This window comes from Pimephales promelas, chromosome 1, assembly GCF_988280905.1.
Source record: "Pimephales promelas chromosome 1, fPimPro1.hap1.1, whole genome shotgun sequence".
In the NCBI taxonomy this organism is placed as follows: domain Eukaryota; kingdom Metazoa; phylum Chordata; class Actinopteri; order Cypriniformes; family Leuciscidae; genus Pimephales; species Pimephales promelas.
This window is the reverse complement of record NC_142769.1, coordinates 39646789-39670012: the sequence shown is the minus strand read 5'-3', so window position 1 is coordinate 39670012 and position 23224 is coordinate 39646789. Positions and strand designations below refer to the sequence as shown.

The following is a 23224-nucleotide window of genomic DNA, read 5'->3' as shown; positions in this document are numbered from 1 at the left end:
GTCATAATTCATTTTGTGGTGATACGAGCTAATGAATTAGGCTAGAAGTCAATCAGCTAGCAGCTTTTGGAGATAATGCTTTGGACAAAATACTTTCTTGAATGTTAGAACTACAGTTTGTAGTTTACACTGTTACCAACCAATGAAGCTTGACATTTTTAACAATGTCCCTTGTGTCTCTTTTGTTAAAGCCGTGCCTTATCACAGAATGTATAAGGAGGGAGATGGACCAATCATAGAAAAATTAATTGGAGAAAAGTATGGGCCCATTATAGTTATACGTTTCTGATTGGTATGGACCCATAATAATCAGTATGGCTTTTCTTGCCTTTCACTTAAAAGAGCCAATCACATTTTTTTTTCATAAAGGCATTGTCTGTTCTGTTTCTTTACTCTTGAACGAACTTGCACATTTGTTTATCCAGATTTTATGATACCTTTGTTGTCTGATTTGGTTGCTGGGACATATGTTACTGAAACATATCCTTAAAATAGTTTTAGAGATTTTAGTCTTTTCCTGTACATATAAGTACATAGAAGCTGTTGCCCACATATAAAAAAGCTGCCATTGGGCTTAACTATAATTGTCACTGAGTGAACTGAAATGTGTGGGGGTTTTTTCTGTATTGAAAATATTTTGGCTGCTGCCAAAATGAATCTTTGTCCCGCCAGAGACTTATTTGATTGTTTTTGTGACAATACCTGCTGTTCTGTTCTGTTCTGGTGGTGAGTCGGTTAGAAAAACGCCAGTTTTCGTTCGGCACGTGTTCTGCATGTGCAAGTATAAATGACACGATGAGATGACAATATGAGATTCATTGCACAGACAGCATAGACTGCTTCTTTTTTCGTGCTGCTTAACTACACATTGCAAAGTTTCTGGATTGACAACCATATGTAAATGCACGATTGAATCTGATTGACAGTGATAACCATAGCAATGGATGGAACAAATGAATCTGATGCTGTATGTCAAATGATCTGTGCATTAAGCCTTGGAGAGTAAATGCGGAATAACACACCTGTCACTATTTCTATGTAATGTGTTACTTTTGTTGTTCATTTCATTACTAACTTTTCAAATCAGTCTCTCAGTGACTTTTTACATGTAAATTTACAGATTTAAGCACAAGCACAAGGTTTTATGATCTTTTCTTACAGTGATTGTTTTTGTTTCATGAACAAATAGCATTTATTTTGGATATATTGTCAATTTTAGGCTCACAGATCACCAGATCACCTACTTTTTATTGTGTGTGTGTGTGTGTGGATGACTGTGTTTGTCCGCCACAACCGAAGACCATTATTGACTGAGGAAAAACCAAGGTTCAGTAGTGATTCACTTACTAACTGGATTTATTTCAAATCAAAAGAGAACTGTATTGTAGTTCACATTTGTAAAAGCTACTTTTTAATGCAGTTTTACAAGCCTCATGTCACAAAAGTCACAAAAAGCTTGAATGTGGAAGTTCCCAACAACTTAAAATCAGCCTTCTTTGCATGCAGGCTTCGTTCCAATGTAACCTTTATTTGTAATGAGTACTAGTGTTCAAAAGGAGAGTAAATTCAATCACAGAAATAATAATCAGATAAATGCTAGTTATTTGTAAATTGACACTTTAATCATGGTTGGTAACATTAGGGTTGACCTCTGTTCTGGTAAATGTATTGATCAAGTGGATACTATATTCAGATAACCAACTTGTGGAACTTTTTAGAATTTAATATCAGTTGTTAATACGTGTGTTGTTCTGCCCAATGCTGATGTTTATAACAGGGTTTGAGATCTTAATTTGATAGAAAGATTTACATTTTTTTAACATTGTAGGCTAACTGATTCAAAAGTTTATCTGCACTCGGCTTCACTTATCATAGTCATTTATTCTCTCATGTTTATATTTACATCTATCTTATATATTTACATGAATAAATGTCCTATTAATTAGGTAGTTATGTAAAACATAGGATGGAAAAAGGCAGTCGAAAGCCTGTGGAAAGGAAATATTCAAAGTTGGCAATCACCTTATACTCTGAGTAGAGATTAACTTTGCCATTGACATTTCTGTAAAACTACCACACCCAAACAAATGAAAGTATCCTAAAAAAACCAAGACCAGATTTACCTTTCGGAAAGGGGAGCAATTTGAATACTGTCAGAGTTTGGATGTGTTTGGAGACATGAGGTTGGATTGCTGAAGTGCGAGCTTATATGAGACTGAACACAGCGGACTTTAAACCCTCTTTAGCTCCCTGACCTTCAGCAACATGAACAGGGATCACATTTACACACGGCTTTGCATTTTTTACGATGCCTTGCATGGAGTCATCATGTTGGGATCAAGTCCAGAGTCTAAAACGCTCTGTGTGTGTAAACAGGCCTTTCCAGTTGGGCTGGGTGTAAAGTTGACTGAAGGGAGTGCCGAGGCCTTCTCTCTGATTTCAGGAGCTTGACGTCATGTAGAGGACAGAGTCAATGCTTGTTTTTTCTGAACTGATTTATTTAGTACCTCAGTGTGAGTTCAAATTAGTGCTTTCATTTCATATGGTGAATTAATGTGTGACTGTTTGATATTTTTCTGGGCAGTTTTTATTAGGGGTGGCCGGGAATCTTTAGGTACCTCTCAATCTGATTCTAAAACAATTCTTGATGTATATTTTTTTCACCAACTCTGAATATCACACTTCTTTGTGCATTTTTATATAAGACAAATATAATTAGAGATGCTCCGATCAGCATTTTTGGTGTATTTAGAAAATGAGATAAATTAAGCAAAGTACAGTATCTGTCTTTTGTACCTGAAATAGATGTAAAAATTAAAAACTGTGTGATATCAATTATAGTTACATGCCATACAGGCCACACACATCCATTTGTGTCAGGTTACATAGTCTACAAAGAGTATTTCCAGCTATGACAAAAAATATAAAATATTTTAGATTACTGAAAGGACAAAGTATGACCTATTCGTTCCGGTGAAATTACAAAACAAAATATACACAAACGTGTCCCTGCCTGATATACAACAACTGATAAACACAATCGATTTTGATGAGAAGAAAAAAACCTATACGAGTGTGAATTAGAACCCGGGACCTCTGACACGCTAGGCAAAAGTTCTGCCGTGCATACAGGTAGAAAAAAAAAGTTGCGCGGGTAATTTACGTCATGTGATCGGCTTTTTTAAACAGTGCTTTTGGGGTTCGCGTTCAAGCTATTTTTAGCCAATATCGGCCGCATCACTAATTATATTTGACTTGTGTAATTACAAGCACTTTTCCCTCTCTGCCTTTCTCTGCAGATGTTTTTTTAAAGGTAAACCGTCACTAGAGGTGTATTTGTTTGTCATCTACACTCCATGCGGGCAGAAGGGCGTATACCACCCCCTGCAGTGCTCCGGAAAGAGCCAGCTAGGCCACCCGGAGAAGCTCTATATCCCTGAGGAATTGCTGCTCAATGAGGGAGAGCGTATAAATATCAGGATTATTTATTCACTGTTGACAGTTTTCTGACATAGGACAAGCTGGAGAAGCGAGGTGAGAGGTGTGACGAAGAAGAGGGAGAGTGAGAGAGACACTCCATCTGCTCTCTGTTTGTGCCCTTGGCTGCCTCCTGATTCTAGTTTTAAATAGTGGCATTGTGGGATTTACAGCCTCATGCATCGCCCTGACCGCCATTCATCCATCCATCAGTTCATCCTTCGTATGATTCTTCTGACCGGTTTGATATGACGTGAGACATACGAACAGGGAATGATCCCACCCAAAAATAGACATTTCTGCATTTTTCTGTCTGTCTATCCATCAATTTATACATCTTTAACTTCCTTCCTTCCTATTTCTTTTTCCTGTCGTTCCAGTTCATTAAATCCTTTACTTCTTTTATTTTCTTCCTCTGTCCTTCCTTCCTTTCATCCATCCTTTGTTTTTCTCTTCATTACACAACTTTCTGGGACTTGAAAACAGGTCAAAGCTGTTTTATATTATGTAATTGTTGCTTGCTGCATGGTTCATTTAATGAATCACAAGTTAAAGTTGGCATGAAATGAAAACTCACTACTTATCTATTTTGCAAATGCATGTTTTGGATTACATTGCAACGTCAATGTCATCATTTAGGCTAAATAATTTTTTTTCCTCTAATAGATTTTTCCTCTAATATCCATCTTCCAGTGAAAATGTCTTCTCATTGGTGATGTAAGCCAGTCGCCAGACTTCTCCAATCATTTTCTCCAGACAGTTTCTGGTCTCATTGACTTCCATAGTAGGAAAAAAAAATACTATGGAAGTCAATGAGACCAGAAACTGTCTGGTTACCTAAAAATCGGCTGAATACATAAAAAAAAATTGTAAAACCCAACTGTTTAACTCTGGGTGCGTGGTAAAATGAGCCTATTTCCAAAAAAAGTGGAGTATCTCTTTAAACCCACCCCTCCACAATTTTCTTTTTCGATATTCCGTTACACTCGGATGTACATCACGATTCCGAAGAAAAGATCTGTTGCTTGCTACTTCGTTCGTTTCATTGCGACACTAACAGTTTGGATCAGTCTAACGTATTAATCACAGAAGCAGTTAGAATAGTTGCTGAATTTGACTTGTTAATTGTCTGGATGTTTATATATACCGTTTAGTTCAAATTACTGGTACTCATTCAAAAAATAGTATGGTTTTGTTTAATATGTAGTTAGAAGAACCAATATGGGATTGAGGTTCACAAAAAAACAAATTTTGTAGAAAACGTGTGTGTGTGTGTGATTGAGTGAGTGTGAAAGAGAGGAAGAGAGATTGTGTATGTGTAGGTGGTGAAGTATTTATAGTTCTTCATCGTGACTGTCGCTTTCTGGGCGTGTATGACCGCATCTGTGTGTGTTGAAAAATAGTTTCTCCCTTTCTAGACAGAGATGGGCTTCACTCTCTGTACTTGGAATATTACGCCCAATTTCACTTTAGCCACATCATATGAGAAAGAGAGGATGAAGAAAAGTTAAGGGGGAAATAGAGAGAGAGAGCATGAGCATGTCTTTTAGAAAGGTAAAGAAAAGAGAAGATGGCATGAGGATGAACAACAGATCTCCATGGTAACGCTGCAATCATGACCCAGCGACTGACTGCTTCTTCAAAGACGCGCTGGATTGTGTGCATGTGTGTTTTTTAAACTGAACTGCTTTACAGCTACTACAGCATCTGTGTTTTTAGGGTCGTCAGTGCTTCTGGTTCACTCATACAACTTTCTTTTAAAGAGACTGTTAAGGAAAGTTTAGAAGATCAGTGATTTAAACTCATAACCAGGTCCATGAACGTCAGTTCCGGTCTCAGAATCCTTTTCTGTGCACCTATATGATGCACTTAGAGCAGCTTCTGGGTCTGATCAGCTGTCCTGAGCTTCCCACTGAGCTGAACCAGTGTCAGCTAAACTCGGGATCTCAGAGCTGCCGGAGAAGGTGGTATTTAAGGTTCAACGCTGAAGTGAGCAGGACTCGCAGACAGTAAACCTAAAAAAGATTTGCCACAGACAGCATGTTGTCAGGGAGAACATTATCCTATCCTCACTGCTGTCTGTGTCTGTGCAGGGTGTAATTACAAGGAGAGATAGATGATGATATGGAGCAAAGGAAAAGACGCATAAAAAGAGGGAAAAAAAAGTGCATTTTTAATTTTACCCAGACTGACCTTCGTCCTAGATGATTCTTTAATAGTTAGGTAGAAATATATAAAAATTAGTCCTTTTGAAACTCCCTGATTCGGTTCTAAATGCCTGTCTGCGGTCCAGATGGTTACCTTCTAAAGAGAAGGTTGATTCTGTCAGCAATTTGATGCGACAAGAAGTTATTTGTTTTTATTGAAGGGCGATTTGAAAGACATAGGAAGTTTATTCTGCCTTAAAAGGATAGTTAACTCAAAAATGAAAATCCTGCCATCATTTATTTAGCCTGTTGTTCCGAACATGATTGACTTTTGTTCTGTAGAACACAAGAACATATTTTGAAAAACACTTGAATTCCATTAAATTCCATTCCATGTTCCACAAAAGTAAGTAGCCTAAGTCCTACAGGTTTGAATGGGTGAGTAAATGGTGACAGAATTTTCATTTTTTGAGTGAACTTTCCCTTTAAGTAAACATCTTAAATTAAGTGGAACTTGGAAGTGACTGATTTGAAACACTATAGCCTTTGTCAGGTCAAGCTACTCAATTAAGGGTCACTCGTGCGTGCCAAACAAGTTCCTCATGTGACACTCACAAAAAGACTTGACTAACAATCACATTTGATTCCTGAAGGGATTGATGTTAGCATTTTGCTAAGCTAAAAACAAATTCATACAACATGCTAATTAAAAATGGTTTATCTTTAATTAGATAACTATTTTAGTTCATTACTGAATATATAAATATATTTTTAAATCCCTCAAACTAAAAATGTTTGCGAACAGTCCGACTTTTCTTGAAGAATTTCTCAAATCTCCTTCAAATTAACGCTGTTCTTTTGAATTTTCTGTTGATTTAAGAATGTTTCCTCAAAAATATAAACCGCCATAGTGGTTTTCAACATTGATAATAATAATAATAGATGTTTCTTGAGAATCAAATCAGCATTTTTGATTGAAGGACACTTGATGCTGAAAATTCAGATTTTCCATCACTGGAATAATTTATTTTGAAAATTCAGATTTTCCATTACATGAATAATTTATTAGGGCTCAGGGCTGTCAAACGATTAATCACGATTAATCGCATCCAAAATAAAAGTTTGTGTTTACATAATATATTTGAGTGCACTGTGTACAATTATTTTGTATATATATAAATACACACAAATGCATGTATATTTAAGAAAAAAATATTATTTTTATATAAAATATTTATATTTATGTCAAGTCAAGTCAAGTCACATTTATTTATATAGCGCTTTTCACAATACAGATTGTATCAAAGCAGCTTCACAGTGATAACATGTAAGTAGCACAACACAGATCAACAACATTGCTAAACACTAAATAAATAACCCCAACTGAGCAAGCTCAAAGCAAGCCAAAAGCAAGGCGACAGTGGCAAGGAACCAAACTCCATCAGATTGGATGGAGAAAAAACCTTGGGAGAACCCAGGCTCAGTCGGGGGCCAGTTCTCCTCTGGCTTACATTCATATTGTTTAAATATAAATATTAAATATAAATATTGTTTATGAATCAAACGGCGCCATAACATATCGCAGGCGTTGAGTCGTCTCATCACAGGCGTTGAGTCGTCTCATCACAGGCGTTGGGGCATCCGAAATCCCCGTGAGAGGCTGGACACAAAACTGGACCTGACGAACGCCATTTTTCTCGGGACAAGCGTCCCGAGATAACAGCAGAAAGGCAGATGGGAAATAATTAGCATAGCTGATGTTCATAATAATTTCCGTTATAACTCACAAACTCTCCGTAACCCGAACTCTCCGCAACCCAACCATACGCGCCGACCCGTTTGTCTAAAAGGCTGTCGAGCCCCACTGGTGCGTTAAGCAGTTTCAGTGGCAAACGGTTCCGTATGGCATAACAGAGGACTAGAAGGTAAGCATTATGTGAATGCTTGACTAAAGAGATGCGTCTTTAATCTAGTTTTGAACTGTGTCAGCGAGTCAGAGGCTCGGACCGTATCGGGAAGGCCATTCCAGAGTTTTGGAGCTAAATGCGAGAACGCCCTCCCTCCTTTACTGGACTTCGATATCCTAGGAATGACCAGAAGCCTTGAATTTAGTGATCTTAAGGAACGCGGTGGATTGTAGGGCGAAAGAAGGTCCGTTAAGTACATAGGTGCTAAACCATTTAGGGCTTTATAGGTCAGTAGTAGTATTTTGTAGTTGATGCGGAACTTAATAGGTAACCAGTGTAGAGATGATAAAATCGGTGTTATATGATCATATTTTCTTGACCTAGTAAGAACTCTAGCAGCTGCATTTTGTACTAACTGTAGCTTGTTTATTGAGGATGCAGGACAACCAGCTAATAAAGCATTACAGTAATCTAGTCTCGAGGTCATGAATGCGTGAACTAATTTTTCTGCATCAGAAATAGATAGCATGTTACGTAGCTTAGCAATGTTTCTAAGGTGGAAAAAGGCTGTTCTTGTAACATATGAAATATGATCTTCGAAAGACAAGTTGCGGTCTAGTATAACACCCAGGTCTTTTACTGTTGTGGATAAAGTAACAGGACATCCGTCTATATTAAAGTTGTATTGTGAGAGGTTTTGTGAGTAGTTTTTTGGACCAATAAGTAATACCTCCGTTTTATCTGAATTTAATAGCAGGAAATTACGCGTCATCCAGCATTTTATATCTTTGAGACACTCTGTCATTTTAGATGAGTTAGTGTTTTCATCTGGTCGTGATGAAATATATAATTGAGTGTCGTCAGCGTAACAGTGGAAATTAATTCCATGTTTTCTTATAATATTACCAAGTGGCAGCATATATATTGAGAATAGCAGAGGGCCTAAAACTGATCCTTGCGGTACTCCATAGTCTACTGACGTTATCTTTGATTTTTTCCCATTTAAACAGACAAAATGAGAACGGTCCGATAAGTACGATCTAAACCAGCTTAATGCCTGTCCCTGAACACCGGTGAAGTTTTGTAGTCGATCCAAGAGTATTTTATGATCTATAGTGTCGAACGCAGCGCTAAGATCAAGTAGGACTAGTATTGAGATACAGCCTTGGTCAGAAGCTAAAAGTAAATCATTTGTAATTTTAACTAGCGCAGTTTCTGTACTATGATGCGGTCTGAATCCTGACTGGAATTTTTCATAGATATCATTTTCTTGCAAAAAAGAGCACAATTGAGCGGACACTACTTTTTCAAGTATTTTGGACATAAATGGAAGATTTGAAATGGGTCTGTAATTTGCCAAGTTATTTGGATCTAATTGCGGTTTCTTAATGAGCGGTTTTATTACAGCCAGCTTGTATATTTTTGGGACATGACCTAATGTATAATATTATGTATAATATAAATTATATATAAATCTATATACAATATATATATATATATATATATATACATGGAAATATTTCTTACAAGCATGTGTGTGTATTTATATATACAAAATAATTATACACAGTGCATCCACATATATTATGTAAACAAACATTTATTTTGGATGCGATTAATCGTTTAGACAGCCCTGTAATTTATATTTTGAAAATTCTAATTTTCCATTACATGAATAATTTATATTTTAAAATAGAGAAGTTATTTTTGATTGTAATAGCATTTCACAATATTACTGTTGTTACTGTATTTGCGATCAAATAAATTCAGCCTTGGTGAGAGACTTATTTCCAAAATCTTAATGTCTCAAACTTTTGAACGGTAGTGTATGTCTGCCATCTGAGATGAAAGTTGTAGCTGTCCTTTTGCAGTGTATTGTTAATTGCCTTTTCCACAGATGATACCTGGCTCAAAATGTTACCAAAATCAGATTTGGAGCAATCTTTTTGTCGAGACTAGTACAGCTTTGTTGCTTAAAAATGTCATCAAGGCAGGCAGCTCACCTGCCTGTTTTGGAGTTTTGAGTTTATGCTTTATATTGTGAATAACACTTGCTTATACAGTATGTGTACAGTATGTTTGCATATGCAATGAGTCAGGTCTCCTGTGAAGTTCTGCTTGATTATCTAGAAAGGAGTGTGCCATTGTAAAAGTGCATTGTGGTTCATTGCTGATTATGAGTGATGTATTGATATGAGTTCCCTTTTATGCAGACTGTATCAGCACTCCCTTGCCTACGCGCACAGACAAGCCATACCAAAGTCTAAAATCTAGAAAATCTGAGTCCCCAGGCATATCTGCACACTTGCCCTCTAATACCTTAAGTCTCTGCCCCTCTACTCTTGTCAGCACACTGTCAATCTCCTGCTTTCCATGCCCTGACCTTTGGTACTGCTCTTGGCTCAGCTTACCTATGAATACACATGCACATTCAGACAGACAGTATGGCTTTGCTGTATTGCTTCAGCCAGCCTTTCCCTTGAGCTGCCCCTCTTTCAAAATTGGCATCATGTGAAACGAGTAAAGAAATAAAGAGCATCTTCATTTAAAGACATACCTCTGAGTGTGCACCATTTAGTGGGCTGACGTCAAATGTTACATTTATGGCTTTGAACTTTGATCAGAAGACAGAGCTGTCGTGATGTACAGTGCTCGGATATGTGAACTGTGGTTTGCGTGCACGCGCACACACATCGCACCACAGAGCTCATGGAGTTGGCTGTGTTCCTCTTGATGATTGAACTTTCTCTTTAATGAGCTCTGTGTCCGCTTTCGCTTGACTTGAGTACAACATGGAGAAATATCTGAAAAGATTAAAATGATAAATGCAACATGATTCCACTTGCGTTAATTTAGACATGTTGGTGACTGATGGAACGGAAGCAGGAAAACATAGGGAAGCACGTAGCATAGTTCCGTGTGTTTGTGAATTTGCAGATGGACCCGTCTGTTTTAATCTAATCTAATCCACTGTAATCTAATCCAATCCAATCCAATCTAATCTGATCTGTTTGTTTTTCCAGTGTCATTGGGTAATGTGAGAAATTGGGATTTGATCTTTATTTGGACAGGAAAATTGAAACGATTTGGTGGGGTTAAGGAAACATTGTGTGTTTTGGAAAACATCCCAAAATGGGGATGTCTCATGAGATTAGGATTTTTCATTCACTTAAATGCTTCACGATTGATGTGGTTATGCCTCCTCCTCCCTCTTGTTCCATAATTCTTCCCACGATTAGTGTTATTAAAGGGAAAATTCTGTAATAATTTACTTACCATGACTTTTTTTTTCTTCTACAGAGCACAAAAGATGATATTTGGAAGATTATTGATAACCAAACAGTTATGCCATTGACTTCCATTGTATGGACTCAAAAAAATCTTCTTTTCTGTTCCACAGATTGAAGTCATAGACGTTTTAGAAAGACATGACGATGTGATTACAGAATTTTCTTTTTTGGGTCAACTATCCATTAAAGATTCATAACTGTTGCTACAATAAGTTGAGTTGTGCTCCACTCGGGAACAATGCAAGTTGAAGTCTCGCTCATGTAATTTGTTCAGATCTGCCACTTTTGTCTTTCATTTTTAATACTTTGTATGATCAGTAATAATGAAAAAATGATTCACAACTGTGTGTGTGGAGGCTGGGTCAGAGTTTGAGAATAAAAGGACATTGAGAGTATTCACCAATGCTGAAGAATGTCATACATTAACATGGTGCATGTGATGCATTACATAATATTTATCTCTTTGGAACCAGCGAGTTTGAGTGTGCATGATTTTCTCTGAGCCTTATGCCTACTCATTTGCTTGCTATGATACACAAGTAAGGCTACACTGCCATTTAAACCATTACAGAAAAATGTATGCTCACAGAGGCTGCATTTATTTGATTAAAAATACAGTAAAAACAGTCATATTGTAAAATATTATTACAATTTAAAATAACGGTTTACTATTTTAATATATTTTAAAATGAAATGTATTCCTGTGCTTTTTCATCAGTCTTCAGTGTCACATGATCTTTTTTAGAAATCATTCCTATATGCTGATTTAGTGCTCAAGAAACATTTCTCAATGTTGAAATCAGTTGTGATGCTTAATAGTGAAGCCGTAATAGTTTATTAAAGAATGATGAATAGAAAGTTAAAAAACATGTTTATTTGAAATATAAATCTTTTGTAACATTATAATTGTCTTTACTGTCACTTTTTAATCAACGCAATGAACGCATTCTTGCTGAATTAAATTATTATTATTATTTTTTTTTTTAAACTTACTGTTCCGTGACCCCAAACTTTTGAACTGTATTGCACACTTCTGTTACCTTATCTTTCATGACTGCAGGAAGCCTTCTTACGATAGTCAAAACACACACCAACTTCTGCTTCAAATGTTTGCTGTGGCTCTCTTCATTCTTCACATATCACTCAAACTTTCTGATCTGGTTCTGACCCCTTAATGGGCTTTATGCACAGCTGCACTACTTCCTGAACTTAAGCCAGCTCCTTAGCCGTTTCTCAATACCAAATACGCAAACTTTGGACTTGTGTCCTTGATAGTTCGGACTTGCCATGTTCGACTCCGGAGAACGAACTTCCGAGGACGAGAGGAGGCAAGTCCAGTTCTTCTGCAAATGGAACAGAGCGTACTTGATCGCGTCACTCAGCACGCTCTGGCTGCTCCGGTTATCTCTTTATATATATTTTAGGCAACAATAAAACGAAATATGCTACATATCTGCCTCTTTTTGTCAACAATAAAACAAAATATTTTATAAAACACCACTCTGCCTCTTTTCATTAAAAAAAATCAACATAGCCTAATGGCCATGTGGTGCAGGCAACGATTCTCTTCACTGCATATATTAACAAAATGAACATTATCTTTTTGTTTTCATTTTAAAAATATGAAACATTGATTATTATTATTAAATAGAGACAGGGTTGAGTCATTTTATTTTATTGTTCATATAGTGAAGATAATGTAAAAAATGTTGTTAAAGTTAAATAGCCTAAAATATTTAAAGTTATGAAAAAAAATAAACGATTTTTTTTTTGCCATGGAACAAATTATAGTTTAATGAGACCAAAGATAGACTTATACACAAGACGAATTATACGTCAAGTTTATCCACTAGACTAGATAAGAGACATCAGAGCCAGCGGCAAACGTCAGAAGCACTAGCCGTGGAAAAGCTGTTCCAGTCGGGGTTGATGAGTGCTGGGCGCCGGTGAAGGCTCGAACTCCGAAAACGTCAGATGCATTTTTCAGATAGGCGCTGTCTTTAGAAATAAACTACAGATTTGAGATTTAAACAACCACACTCTCACCTGAAACACTCTTAAAATTACATTTTATTACACAATAACAGTAGTATTTTGATATATCATGGATTTTCTCCTCTCCCATTGACGCTTGCTGGTTAGTGCGAGATGCATTCTGGGATACCTGGCTATCTCAAGTCCGCACAAGTCACCTCTCGATGCATCCTCGGTAAACGGGGCGGATCAAGAACACATCCGGGGATTTGAAGTGGACTTGGCTAGATGTGAACTTTGAATTGGAACAGTACTTGGGCAGCGACGGAGGACGTTTTACAAGTCCACAAGAACACAAGTACAGACAAGAACGCATATTGAGAAACGGCTCTTGTTTCCTGTCTGCCATTATTGGCCAAATTGATTAATTCAGGTGTGCCTGACCTCAGTAGTCACGGCAACAATAATCAGACACACCTGAATTAATCAATTTGGCCAATAATGGCAGACAGGAAACAAGGAGCTGGCTTAAGTTCAGGAAGGTGTGCATCTGTGCATAAAGCCCATTGTCAGGTATTCTCTTCAGTTAGGGGAAATGATTGTCACTGTGCATTTAGCTTTACAAAAAGATTGAGCAATATTGTGCTCTGCTGCTGTGTGACTGTTGCCATATTCTCCTCTTGTGAATCAGTCTGATACCAGCATGTTTGAGTGTGTGAAAGTGAGGGGGGAGAATGTTGTTGAATTTGAGTGTCATTTGAGTTTGGCCATCTGAAACTTTGTTCTGATCCCTATATCCCATCTCTCTGTCAGACTCACTCTGATGCCAAAGGAGGAGTGCGTTCAAGTGTCCCACGTGTTCGGAATGTGGTGCCGACGGCGGATGAAAACCCCCATATAGGAAATTACCGACTGCTGAAGACCATCGGCAAGGGCAACTTTGCCAAGGTTAAACTGGCCCGACATGTCCTCACTTCTAAAGAGGTAACTAGGTCTCCTGTCACCTGTGTATAGTGGATCTAGTTAGACGAGTCCATGCTATATGAGCTCCCTGTAACACATATTGCCGACAACTCTGATTTGTTCTAGATAATGCACAGTTTAAAAACAAATTATTAGTTGGTCATATAGTGGATGCTTATAGTGTACTTATTTAATGGGTTGACTGTTTTGATATTTTAACTTACAACTATGCCTTGTGGTATTCATGTTGCGTCCAAAATTGCCACAGTCTAACTGTGATATACGTCAAGGGGCCCCTTGCATAAACTGATTAGTTAAGTATTACAAGTTAGACATCTAAGATTGGTCATAACTGTTTTAAATCGGTTGCTGAAAAGCTTTGATTAATTTTTAATTTAAAAGTCTAATTTTGAGAACGAAAGTACACCTTATCCTTTGGCTAACTACTAGTTGGTCAGACTACTTCTTAACATATTATAATAGCTGTGTTCATGCAACTGGCCCCAGAAGTGAAATCTAATTTCAAATCATGTTTGATAGTGGTTTGGATGTGAGAAAATCAAATTGAATGAGACACAAATAAATAAAAAAATATGTTTTTTTTTCCCTCTCTTTCTTTTTTGACATGTTTCAAATTTGACCTGAAACATGCTCTTCTCTAATACTTTTTCAGTCTTGCTAAACTCTTTCTTAAGAGCAAAATTGTTTGGTAGAGTAAACATTATACCACAACTGTGGGAGTCACATTTATTTAAAAGCTGATAGAAATTATTGTTACACAATAAATATTTAAAAGGTTTATGATTTATTTCATCAAGTAACAAAATTAAAAAGTTTTCAAGCCAGTTTTAAATAAGATTTTCGTAATTTCCGGGATTCAGGTTTTTCTTCCTGCAGTCGCCATTCATTGTTTACATGCACACCTTTTGTTTCAATCTAACTGAATTCATTCCATTGGTGAATCTGAGTGTTTTTATGAATGCTAAAAAGGTGATTGGTTGATGTGCGTTTTAACATTGCTAAAAAAAATTCCTGCTCCTCCGCGAGAGATACGAGACCAGTCTCAGTGGTTTCGCTCAACGGTAATCACGCCACTGGCCTCGCACCGTTCTCTAGAACACAAAAGCCGAATCCTGTACATTTTGGGCGATCTCAAAACACATTTTTGGGCAGACTCATCACGGAGACTCACTAGTGGCCTAGACTTGTTGTTTAACTACTGCACTGTGTTACCGGTAGGCGTGGCCTCCTAGGGCAGCGAATTAAATACATTTTCTGGCTTTTCTCAGTCTAGAAAGCTCCAAATTCAAAAATAATTTCACCTTTCTTCCACATAAATGACCTTTCCAGAAGTAAAGTATCCCTTTAAATATGTGCTTGTGTTTCTTTTGTCACAGGTAGCTGTGAAAATCATTGACAAGACCCAGCTCAACTCTTCTAGTCTTCAAAAAGTGAGTCTGCGAATCTCCTCTCTTTATCTGTATATCTGTCTGGAGAGAGGGCATAGAAGTGGTAATTACAGGAAGAGAGGCTGAAGGATTTCCTCTGACGTGGGAATGATCGGGTTCTGCTTTATCCACACACACACACACATACCTACACTGGTCATGTACCATTAACTTTCTGCTGTAACTACAGCAGAATCCGGGAGGACATTAAAAAATGTGTTTATTGCATTGTTCCTCCTGTTAGTAAAATTTTAACAATGTATGTGCTGAAAACTTTTTCCACACTTTCTTAAGCAGAACAAACATTTTTAGCTTTTCAGCTTTTCAGTAATTACAAAGATTTCTTAAGTACTAAACATATTAGAAGGATTACTTAACGATCATGTTACAAAAAAAAATACAAAACAGTTACTTTAAATTGTAACAATATTACTGTTTTTGACTCAACCTGTCATTTACTGACCTCTTGAACGACAGTGTATGTAATCCCAGATTGCCACAGTACATCTGTGTTTGTACAAAAATAGAGCATATTTACATCTTTTATTTAAACAGACAATAGCAAAATTGATGTTCAGACAGATTTTTCATTGTTTATTACTTAATTTATTCATAAACTCTGCTTTAAACACCCTAAAAGGTTTTGTTTGTCTCAGTTGGTCTGCCAGCTTGGCCAAGTTGGTGTTCAGCCACTTTGTTTAAGTTATCAAATTCCCTATAAAGTCTGGTCAGACTGGGAGGCCACCTAACCCTAGCAAACCAGCTTGAACCAAATTGAAATGGGATTGACCTGCGCTGCGTTTCTCAAAAGCATCATAATCCTAAGTTGATTATACTACCATTGGCACCAAAGGTCTTTACGATCAATTTAGCTCACTATGCTTTTGAGAAACGCAGACCTTAACCCTTAATTTCATGTATCTGATATTATCACAATATATCAGGTTAAGAGTTCCTGGTCAAGGCCTATGATCTTTTCAAACCTTTTCTCTTTTCTGTGTTTTCTCAGCTCTTCCGAGAAGTGAGAATTATGAAGATGTTGAATCACCCGAACATCGGTGAGTGATCCAGAAAGAACCGGTATAACTGGCCACACTACAATGAATAGAATTATTCGAGTATTTTAATTCAGCATCTGACATGAATCATCAGAAAATCGTTGATATCAGCATTCCCGAGGCTTTGATTTTCTATATGCTAAAGAAATTGACTGTTTGTTGTGTGTTGATGTGCCTTTGCTCAAACTTGCACACAGTGTAACTGGGTTTAAGTCTGTGTGTGTGTGTTTGCCTGTGCTGTTTCGGTGGTCCTGACGGAAGCGCCAGCTCATTAGTGCTTAGCTTGTGCTCATAAATATCAAAGCGCTTAGCTGAAATATTAAAGGGAAGACCTGCCACCTTTGAGGATACAGCACTGAGGATTCAGTCCTGATGCAGAACCTTTGCTTTCTCTGTTCAATGGCCGAGTGCGCCTGTGCTGGTATCACATCACAAAATCACAGCTGATTGATCCGAAACGCTCCTTGATCTTTCCATGACGACACACACAAAGTAGGGATTATGTATTTTATTCACTGCATTAATGTCAAACAGTAGTGGCCTGTTTTCGTTGAATAGACTGTGATGAATGGAATAACTCTGAAGTTTAAAAAGCAACTCCTAATGCCTGTTCGTTTTTCTAATTCTACTTTATTAATGCTTCTCCCTTTATTAGATGCTGTTTGTTTGGATTTGGAACATTTTGGGGGGTTTTCTCTTCTCTCCTTAGTGCGTTTGTAGGTTTTATGGTTGCTGATGAGATTTTTATGAGAAAAAAATTCTTCTCACTGTTATTAGCTCAGGAAACTCATCCTAATGCAGTTTGTAAGTGTAATCTTTACCATACCAAGACGAAAATGATGGGTTTGGAAGCATTCATTGCAAAGCCTGAAGCACTTTATATAGAAAGAGATGTGTTTATCACCTCTGCTTTCCTTCAAAGCTCATTCTCTGTTATCCGATGAAGTAATAATGCTGTGCTTTAGAGGTGTAGATGCGCTACATCAGTTATAGAATTTTTTTCTCAACTCCAGTTGTTGGCACTGTTAACCCCTATAGAGTAGTTTTGCTGTAAAACCTGTTCACACCAAGTCTGATGCAACTAAAAAACACAAAAGTATAAATATTATTCTCAAAGTCATTTTCGCTCTAAATCTAAAAACGGTCCGATTGAAAAATGATCATTCTCTGAAAATATACCGGAATAAATGGTTCATAATACTAGTTTAAAAGAAAATCTTTCTAGTCTGTCAATTAAAAGTACAGATTCACACAGTGACAGTTAAACTGGACGTGCAGTGATTGTTTTTTGTAGGCCAAACCGGAAGCATCACCCTGGTTTCCTGGCTTCCCAAAATAATTTTTCCATTGGCTTTTGGATTTTTGCAAAAAAAAAAAAAAAATAGCTTTGTGACCTAAGAAAGGTTTAGTTCATCATAATAATCTCCTCAAATGAACATTCTATGCAATTTGAAGCCTAAATGCAATCTGCAGAAGTAAAAAGGTAAACATAGGCAATAAAACGACCTACACCACGGTCACGACTTCAACGTCACCGCCATTAAGCTTAAAAAATACCTATTGGCTTCAGGACAATTGAACTGGAAGAGCCGAAATGCTAACTTGTTTTTGGGTTTTGTCCTACAAAATACGTCATCCCTGCAGAAATCTATTGATGCAAGATTTTGTATAAGATTACACGGTGGGATATCCAACAAAACACAACAGAACAAAACGACCAACCAATACAATGTCACTTATGGCGCTTTTCCACTACACAGTACCAGCTCGACTCGGCTCGGTTCGCCTTTGTTTGGTTTCCACTGTGTAATAGTTGTACCTTTACCTGCTTTCGGGTACTTTTTTTGTATCACCTCCGGCGAGGTTCTGAGCGAGCATGTGACGTGAAAACAATGCCGACTGCTGATTGGTCAGAGAGAATCGTCATGATTCACTGCGTCATCATTGCACGCGCCAGATGGAGTATCCAGAATAACCCCTTCATTTTTAAATAGTTTGGCCAGATATAGTTACTGAACTTAATACTATTATTATGGCAATTCGGAAGAATACACCGTGGTCAAACGAGGAGGTGCAAACTTTCCTTTGTTTGGTTCAGCCAGCGAGAGCTTGATAGGGCAACGAGGAACGAAAGGCGTCGCTATGACGACCGGGTACTATTTGTGGCGGTACTACATCTGCAATGGAAAACGGAACGAAAAGTGAGGCGAGGCGAGTTGTGTTGAGTCAAGTCGAGCTGGTACTAGTAATGGAAAAGTGCCATTACTCCTTGATGTGTTGAACAAAAAAGTGATTAACTTATAGCTTGTTGCTTTACCATGTCATGCTTGTGTCCTATATAGTGTCAGTGTGAATGATTTCACTGAAATGTGTTCTTTCATTTTAAAGTATTTTTGTGGATGCACCTAAAAGTCAAATTTAGTGTGAAAACTCTCTTATATGTTTTGATTTGTGGTGATCTCTCCCCATCAGTGAAGTTATTTGAGGTGATCGAGACAGACAAGACGCTGTATTTAGTCATGGAATATGCCAGTGGAGGTGAGTTGGCTGAAAGACTAGAACCGTCAGCTGTCAATCTTGTCAAGAACTGAAAATCAGGACACTACATTTTATAATGATGTCTGATGTTTCTGTTCTCTCCTCATCCTGTACCATTCCTTCTTTACCTCTTGCCTTCCTCTGTCATTTTCTACTCTATTGCAATGTTCCCATCTTCCATTACCAAGGCGAGGTTTTTGATTACCTTGTTGCTCACGGGAGGATGAAAGAAAAGGAAGCTCGTGCCAAATTTAGACAGGTCAGTGCGAGTGCATGTGAGTGAGTCATACTTCAGTGTCAAAGCTCACATGTATGTACAATAAGGTCCAAGTCCGAGTCCAATGGTGGAAATTTTGTTTTCTATTCTACATTTTGTAATATATCTTTTGCAGATTATATTATCAGGGTCACATTTGAGTGCAAAAGTTTAATTGCAAAATTAACATGAATTAACATAAAACCTGATGGTTAACACGATTTGAGAATGATCCAAACTGGATTGTGTTTCAGTGGAAGCAAGAACATCTGAACAAATGAGTCCACATAATTAGTGGCAAATATTTAGTTATTTTATTAGTGACCTAGAAACCTAGTTTAGTCAAGAATTTTCAAAATTCCCAAACTTTTATCTATTTCCAAATTTAAATTCAATTTAGAATCCCAGATTTGTATTATGGTCTCAGACATTCAAATGTTAAGGACAATGTTTTATTCAAATTAATTATTTTATTCATTAAGGATGCATTAATTTGGTCAAAAGATACAGTAAAAACTTTGTATCATGGTTTCCTCAAAAACTTGTTTTACTGTATTTTTGATCAAATAAATGCTATATATATTACATTTTTTATATACAATATATATACTATATACAATTTTGAACAGTAGTGTGTGTGGCAGGGGGTGCTAAGTGGGTATTTTCTACTAGTGTGTGTGTGTGTGTGTGTGTTCACTCATTAACAGTGCTGTGTACATGTGTGTATGATGGCTTAATTACTGATAGAACAGCTTAATTAAAGAGCGGCAACTCCCATGAGCAGCCAAAATGACTTCACATACTCTCCTGATTAGTCACCACACCTTCTCTCTTTATCTCTCTCTAGATTGTCTCAGCTGTGCAGTATTGCCATCAGAAGTGTATTGTACACCGAGATCTCAAGGTGAGAATGTGTGTGAGAGCCTTAGGTCCTTTTACATATGAACATGCCCTAAACAGGATGATCTCTATTCAGCTGTACCTTCATCTTTCAGATTTTCTTAAGTAGTTCTTCTGTGTCTGTCATCAAAGTCCATTACAAGAGTCCAGGTGTAGGGTATGAGTCCTCTGTTTAAACAGACACACACACACACACACTATCATGTGTGTACTCTGAACTCTGGAACTGCTGACCTCAGATATTTTATTTAAGATGAAAGGAAGTGTCTCTCTGGATGAATTGTTCCCATCATGATACTCTGCCCACATTCTGAAAGTGCTTATTGGGCCAAACCATCATCCTAGTGACTCTTGTACCTTGGAGTTAGTCACTGTCTCCATGCATAACGTAATGTAATTTTCTTCTACCCCTCTCAGGACCCCCAGAAATCTAGTCTCATTTTTGCGTGCACACACACACACACTGGTTTTAATGTTTTATTAAGACATTCCATGGACATAATAATAATTTTTATACAGTAAAAACTATTCTATCCCCTAAACCTACCTATCACAGAAAACTTTCTGCATTTTTAAATATTCAAAACACTTAATTTAGTATTATGTATTTGCTGTTGACCAAAAAATGTCACCATAAAGTCCAAATTTACTGGTATTACTATTCTTGTGGGCATTTGGTCCTCATAACGCATAACAAAGGAATGTCAGGTACACACACACACTAAATAATGACACCACAATGCTGGAGTTGTATTGATTACAATAGAAAAGGGCAATGTTCAACATATTGATTTAATACTGTATGAGCACTATAAATAAAAGAGCACTTACCAAAGGTTTCCAAATGCAATAGGTTCTGCATCTCTGTGTTTGTGTGTGTTAAGAATTAAGCCACACCTCAATTCTAAAACAGAGGTTTCTGGCTATTCAGGTTGGATTGCAGGATCTATATCGTGTTTCTCTTTCAAGTTACAGGCGTGTTGATTGTTGCTTTGTGTTCAGTTCCGGTTGCCCCAGAAAAGGAAATTAAAATAAATGCAATTGTTTTGTCTTCACTGGTTTCTTGTAATAAATTAATGCATGCACTAATGTTCAAAAGTTTGGGGTCAGTCGGATTTTATTCTTATGTTTAAAGAAATTGATACATTTTTGCAGCAAGGATGCATTGAATTGGTCATAAGTGACAGCAACAACATCTCTAATGTTACAAATGATATCTATCTCTGATGAATGCTGTTTTTTTGTTCTTTTGATCAATGAACTTTCTATTTATCAAAGACTCCTGAGAAAAAAAGTATTTCAAGGTTTCCACAAAACATATTAAGCAACACAACTGTTTCAACATTGATAATAAGAAATATTTCTTGAGCACTAAACAAACATATTTTTAGGATTTCTGAAGGATCATGTGACATTGAAGACCATCACTGAAACAAATTACAATTACTCAAATTATCAAATAAAAGGCTTGGTGAGCGTAAGAGAATTTTAAAAACATACAACAGACAAGGCTTAAGCTAGTCCCAGACTAAAGTGCATGTTTGAGCTGTTTTAACTGAAATCAACTTGTAATCAACAACGCAATTGTTTTATTTCAAGATGCACACCAGTAATGTTTCTAAGGCATGTTTATAGAAGCTACTTAAATTTTCTAATTGATCTAAGGTCTAATCTTAATTAAATGCTAAATGAACTGCATTTATATAGCGCTTTCACAGACCCAATGGCCACCAAAGCGCTTTACATTTTGGCTTTATATTTGGGTTACAGTATGTGTCTTGCTCATGGACACCTCGACACTTGGTCAGGTGGAACCAGGGATTGAACCACCAACCTTCTGGTTTGTAGACAACCCACATGAACCTCTGAGCCACTGCCACCCTAATTAGACCTTAGATCAATTAGGACAGGGCTTAATCAAAGTTAATCAAAGGGCGAAAAAAATCGTACTAACCTCAAACGTTTAAACAGTGTGAACAGTATAGTATAGATTCTTGGACAAATAAATATTGAGTCAGATTTCTTTATAGAATTGATCTAAAAGAGTCAGAATTAGTCTTGATCTCATAGGTTAATATTTTTGCTTTCACTCATCTCCAAATTGAGAGGAACTGAGATTAAGAATCCTTTTGGAAACACGAGTTTAGTGAAATTTGTTTTGGTAAAAAAAGCCTATGACGTGACATTTCGAGCAGCCAATCAACATGCAAATTAGTTCTATTAAATACAGCAGAGCTACATTCAATCTGGAGTTTTAAGTGACCGTATAATAGCACTTTTGTCAGGCGTTTGTGCTGGCCATGCCTCGTCCATTTCTTTGTCGCTGTGCGTTTGCATGTTGTAAAAGTTTGGCTCTGTTGGCCGAGTAATATTTAACTCTGCAAACCGAGCCCAGTTAGCACCCCGCATCTGTTGCTAGGCAACACGGCTTCCCTGCGCGGCTAATGTTTGTGTGTAGATGTTGAGTGGCAGCACAGAGGGCAAGTCTCAACACTCTCACACACACACACAATAGCACGATAACTCATTATGAAAAGCTGGACAAAAACCCTTAAAGAAGAGAAGCAGGCATTTCTGATATATAATAACAATGTTGAAGTAGAAAATGGAGATGTGTGTGTTGCTGATTGTGTGAACAATGAACTGGAGCCTTCTTGTTCTCCGAATCAAGTGCCTCCAAGAAACTCTTCTCTTTTAAAGCCTTCTACTTACCAGCATGCCGTCCTTCTTTTCTCCCTAAGGCTGAGAATCTTTTACTGGATGCTGACATGAACATAAAGATCGCCGACTTTGGCTTCAGTAATGAGTTTACGGTTGGCAACAAATTGGACACGTTTTGCGGGAGCCCACCGTATGCCGCTCCTGAACTCTTCCAGGGCAAAAAGTATGACGGGCCGGAGGTGGACGTGTGGAGTCTCGGGGTCATACTCTACACGCTGGTCAGTGGCTCACTGCCTTTTGATGGACAGAACCTGAAGGTGAGGGACAATGAAGATCTGTGTTGATGTTCCTGTTTGTCTCTGTTGTATTTTTGTCTTCCTCCTTTCTATACTATCATTCTCATTGTGTTTCTGTTTCCCTTACGCAGGAGTTGCGAGAGCGTGTGTTAAGAGGGAAGTATAGGATTCCTTTCTATATGTCTACAGACTGTGAGAACCTGCTGAAGAAGTTTCTCATCCTCAATCCAACCAAGAGGGGAAGTTTGGAGGTGCGCTTGGTTTAGATATATTTACACATCTGATATCTGACTGTGGATTAGAATACAG

General features: G+C 37.4%; 1 protein-coding gene across 10 annotated transcripts in view; it reads left to right on the top strand.

Moving 5' to 3' along the window:
* The window catches only part of mark2b (MAP/microtubule affinity-regulating kinase 2b), a 55150-nt gene that overhangs the window by 6690 nt on the left and 25236 nt on the right, over positions 1 to 23224 (top strand). For all 10 annotated transcript variants that reach the window (XM_039659215.2, XM_039659198.2, XM_039659268.2 and 7 more), the window contains exons 2-9: positions 13609 to 13779; positions 15156 to 15209; positions 16216 to 16264; positions 18737 to 18802; positions 18991 to 19061; positions 19906 to 19962; positions 22700 to 22936; positions 23047 to 23166. In XM_039659215.2, coding sequence (XP_039515149.2) covers positions 13609 to 13779; positions 15156 to 15209; positions 16216 to 16264; positions 18737 to 18802; positions 18991 to 19061; positions 19906 to 19962; positions 22700 to 22936; positions 23047 to 23166 — 825 coding nt within the window. The remainder of the gene's footprint in view (positions 1 to 13608; positions 13780 to 15155; positions 15210 to 16215; positions 16265 to 18736; positions 18803 to 18990; positions 19062 to 19905; positions 19963 to 22699; positions 22937 to 23046; positions 23167 to 23224) is intronic.